At 42.0% G+C, this 5,000-nt stretch overlaps 1 protein-coding gene across 1 annotated transcript in view; it reads right to left on the bottom strand.

The window, feature by feature from the left end:
- LOC143032877 (uncharacterized) overlaps positions 1-5,000 on the bottom strand; it is a 122,765-nt gene that overhangs the window by 1,511 nt on the left and 116,254 nt on the right. Inside the window, exon 4 of the mRNA XM_076198073.1 lies at positions 181-426. Within this exon, the coding sequence (XP_076054188.1) occupies positions 181-426 (246 nt within the window). The remainder of the gene's footprint in view (positions 1-180; positions 427-5,000) is intronic.

Genomic DNA, 5,000 nt, shown 5'->3' with positions numbered 1-5,000 from the left:
CAATGGATGGAAAAGGGGATGATGTACCTTCGCTGGCTCATTTTCCAAGGCGATTTTATTTCATCTATCTTTTTTTACATACATTATTTTTTCTCGCTAATGCCAAATCGTTTTCTTTGGTTTTGTGGAATGCGAAGCGTTTCAACTCTTCGACGGGCGAGAGGGAGAAAGGCAACGTACCAGACGAAGGCCGGTTCGAAGAGCTGAAGGACGACCACAAAGCCGAGGGTGATGAGCAGGAGGGCGAGGTTAAGAAGTACCATAAGACAGCAGACGCCCTTGGTGTTGGGGCAGCACGGGTGCGGCGCCGTCATCGTCTCCATCACGAGCTTCCCGCCTCGCGTCGTCTTCGTCTTCACAGAGACCATGTCGCTCCGGCCGCTGCGGGCGCTCCGGCCACTCCGCCCGGACCGGTACGTGTAGTGGCTGTGCAAGTAGAAGAGTACAGGTAAATATAAAGGTGTGGGTGAGTGTGATTAAGCTAAATACATGCCATGGAATGATAACAGAAGGTTATAGACCCAAATCCTAAAGATGTGAGCATCGTCTTTTGCGTTTTTTCTACACTGATTTCCTCGGTCATAGTAGCATCGATGCCGATACTTTCAAGCTCCACATAGATCAACTTCACACGGGCGAAAATTGTTACCTTTTGTCCACCGGTATGATGATTTTGCCCGTTAGTTCATCTTTCCCTGGAGTCGGCTACAGTATTCTCCCGAAGTGTGCGGATCATCGTTGTGAATACAGTGAACCACATCACATCAGCACAGAACACAATCGCCCCGTGAGAAGGATACGTGAACGAACAAATTATCGCAGGACAAAACTTAACGTCTTCTTGCTTTTGTGAAGATGACTTTTGTCATCGTCAAACAGAAAAGAGCTCCCCACGGAGTTTGCTTCACGTGGGTCATTTAAAGATGATGATAATGATAATAATAATAATGATGATAATAATAATAATAATAATAATGATAATAATAATAATAATGATAATAATAATAATAATAATAATAATAATAATAATAATAATAATAATAATAATAATAATAATAATAATAATAATAATAATAATAATAATAATAGTAATTAATAATAATAATAATAATAATAATAATAATAATAATAATAATAATAATAATAATAATAATAATAATAATAATAATAATAATAATAATAATAATAATAATAATAATAATAATAATAATGATAATAATAATAATAGTAATAATAATAATAACAATAATAATAATAAATACATATACCAAAGATTTTTTTTTTCCCTTATATGGAAGGTAGCCAAAAGACAAATGCATAGAAACTACTCCCACCAATTCCATCCCCTACATACTTCACTCCCCTCTACCCCCTTCCCTCCCTCTTATCTTGGCACCTCCTGGATGACGAGTCACCCCTGCATCTTGTTCACTGCCCTGGGTCACAAGCAGTGTCACAAGACACAGCACATCCACAGCAAGGCCGCCTCATTAATTCGGCGACACCCCTCTCCGTCCCCTCATGCAGAAAAGAAGAAGTCGGGGAGAAATCCCTTCGGGCTGCGTTAATTTATTCCTCATACATACTCCCTCACCCCACATCCTCACACCCACTCCACCTCATGCATGCATTACAGCATCATCCATACACAACCATTCTCCATTGACCCCATCTTCTGTCCTCTCCCGTCCTTCCTCAACAGACATTCCCCTCTTTCACAATCCCCCTTTTACCCCATCCATCCACCTCATCCTAGGTCACCCTCCCATGTTCACTCCTTCCACATCTGCCTTCCACACCTCTTTTACTAGTCTTTCTTCACTCATTCTTTCCATGTGTCCTAACCATCCCAATACTCTTTCATCAACCTTATCTTCCAACTCCCTTTCCACCCCTGTTCTCCTCCTCACCTCCTCATTTCTCACTCTATCTAGCCTAGTAACCTCTATCATACTTCTCAATCATTTCATCTCAAACACATTCAAACTCATTCTCTCTTCCTCTCTTATGTTCTATGTTTCTGCCCCATACAGTGCTACTGGCACAATCACTCCTTCATACAATCTCCTCTTAGCATCCATTCCCAAATGTCTATTTCTCATTACACTTTTTAATATACCAAGACATTTACTCGCTTCTCTCAATCTACATTCTACCTCCACCTCCACTCCTCCCTCTCCTGCCACATTCGCACCCAAGTATATAAAGCTATCCCCTCCTCCTGTCTCTCTCCCTTAATACTCACTTCCAGTCTGCTGCCACTTTCTCCCTTTGTACATCTCATCACCTTACTTTTACCCACATTTATCTTCAACTTCCTTCTTTCGCACACCTTCTCAAACTCTGTCACTAACTTCCTCAATCCCTCCTCTGATCCTGCTACAAGCGCAATGTCGTCAGCAAACAACAATTGGTTTATCTCCCGCTTTTCTCCATTTTCTTTAACCATCTCCAATCCACGACCCAATTCCCTTGCATTTACCTCTCGCACCATCCCATCCACGTATAAATTGAACAGCCAGGGCGACATAACACATCCCTGACGAAGTCCCACCTTTACCTCAAACCATTCACTCTCTCCATTTCTAATCCTAACACAAGATCTACTACTCTCGTAAAAACTCTTGACTGCTCTTAACAGCTTTCCTCCTACCCCATATATCTGCAAAACCTCCCACAGTGCTTTCCTGTCTACATTGTCATAAGCCTTTTCCAGATCCATAAAAGTCCAAAATATATCCTTACCTTTTCCTATAGCTTTCTCACATATCTGTCTTAACACAAAACTTTTATCTATACAACCCCTACCTGTCCTAAACCTACACTGTTCTTCACCAATTACTCCTTCTCTTCCTCTCCTAATCCGCTCAATCAAGATCCTCCCATAAGCCTTCCCAACTACACTTAACAAGCTGATCCCTCTGAAACTACTACACTAACACTTGTCCTCTTTTCCCTTGTAAAGTGGAACTATACAGGCACTCCTCCAGTCCTCCGGCACTCTACCTTCTCTTAAACAAACATTAAATAACCTCACCAGCCAGTCCACCATCACTGTACCTCCTTTTTTCAGACATTCTGCATGACATCCAACCAACCCAGGTGCCTTACCTGCTCTCATCATCTTAATAGCTGCCTTCACTAGTCTTTCCTTATTTCTCCTCCATTTTCCTCACTCATCATGGTCATTTTCTTAGCGCTTCCCACTGCAACTACCTTTCCCTCCCTATCCTCCTTCACATTTAGCAATTCTCTAAAATACTCTTAATTCGCCTCCTCTTCCTCTCTTAATTTCTTTCCAAAAAGAAATTTATTACTTTCAAAATTTTCTGTCATACCCTTACCCCATTTCACATCTGCCCTCCTCTTCGCCTCCTTTATCTTATTCTGTACTTCTCTTTACTTTGTACCTCTCATATGATTCCATCGTCCTAATTTGTAACCAATCTATGAAAGCCTGCTTCTTCTCTTCTACACCCTTCTTTGCTTCCTCATCCCACCATTCATTACCCTTCCTTCTATTTCCTCCCGTCCTCCTTGTTCCACACACCATCTCTGCACACCTTATGACATCCCCATTCCTCCTCCAATCCTAGTTCTACTCTATCCTTCCCTCCCTCCCACTCCTCTCTCACCTTCTTCTTATACTCCATCTTTTCTTTCTCATTTAAGCAGTTCACTCTAAGTACCTCCCTACCTTCTGCCCTTTTCCTCTTTCTCCACTTATTCTCCACTCTCAACTTACTTTCTACCAAAAAATTATCTGAAATTCCCTCACTCTCTCCCCGTAGAACATGTATATCCTTAACTCTTCCTAGCATACTCCTGGTTACTACTACAGTATATAGTCCATTAACGCTCTATCTGCCACACTTCCGTCCACCACCCTCTTCCATGTGTACTTATGCTTGACTTTCTTCCTTAACGCTGTATTTGCTATCATCAACTCATTCGAGACACATCTCTACCATTAACTCTCCACTACGTTTTTTTCCTGGAACTCCATACTTCCCAATCACTCCGTCTATTAGTTCATTTCCTACCCTAGCACTAATGTCTCCCAATACGACTACATTGACATTTCTCCCTAATCCCTCTATGCACTCATTTAAATCTATCCAAAAAAGCTTCCTTTTCCTCTACGCTCTTCTCACGACCAGGCCCATATGCACTTACAAAAACCCACATCTCCCTTCCCAGTTTCACCTTCATCCACATTAACCTTGAAGAAACCTCCATCCACTCCACTACACACTTACCTATCTCTTCACTTACTAGTATAGCCACCCCTTCTCTCCCTCGTCCTCTCTTCACTCCTGAGAACCTCCCAACTACACTTCCAAACTCACACTCTCCTCTCCCTTTCAATTTAGTTTCACTCAATGCCAACACACCCATCTTTCCTCTCACAAACATACTGCCTATCTCTTCCCTTTCACTCTCATGTGTACCACATCCACGCACATAAAAAGACCCAAACTTTAAGGTACTAGTTGAAAAACTCCTAGACCCTCTTATGCCTTTACTTTTTTTAGGAATGTCCCCCTGTGGGGCTACAGGTAGCAAGATTCCTAGTCCTATCCCCGTCCCGTTTTTTGTCGCCTCGTGCGACTCAAGTGGGGAGACCTTGTGGCAGCATTCTTTTCCCCCACCACAGGGTAGGCGAAAAAAGGAAATTAATATTTAGAGAAATGGTACAGGGCAATAACAAGGGGTTGGGAGACAGCATAACGGAGGGAAAGTCGCAGTATAATAAAATGTCATAACTTCTCCATGAACAGAGTCTTCCTTTATCACAGACAAAATGATGTGTGGCTCTGGTCTGTAGGGGCGCACCATATAGACCCTAAAGTATCAACTACATGCTACTTCGCCACAATAACATGCAGCTAATACCCCAGACGGGGGTGGTGGTGGTAGTGGTAATAATAATAGTAGTAGTAGTAGTAGTAGTAGTAGTAGTAGTAGTAGTAGTAGTAGTAGTAGTAGTAGTAGTAGTA

Source organism: Oratosquilla oratoria, chromosome 14 (genome assembly GCF_046742065.1).
Source record: "Oratosquilla oratoria isolate Oo_2021 chromosome 14, ASM4674206v1, whole genome shotgun sequence".
Taxonomy (NCBI): domain Eukaryota; kingdom Metazoa; phylum Arthropoda; class Malacostraca; order Stomatopoda; family Squillidae; genus Oratosquilla; species Oratosquilla oratoria.
Note: the sequence above shows the minus strand (reverse complement) of the source record. Positions and strands in the feature narration are given on the sequence as shown.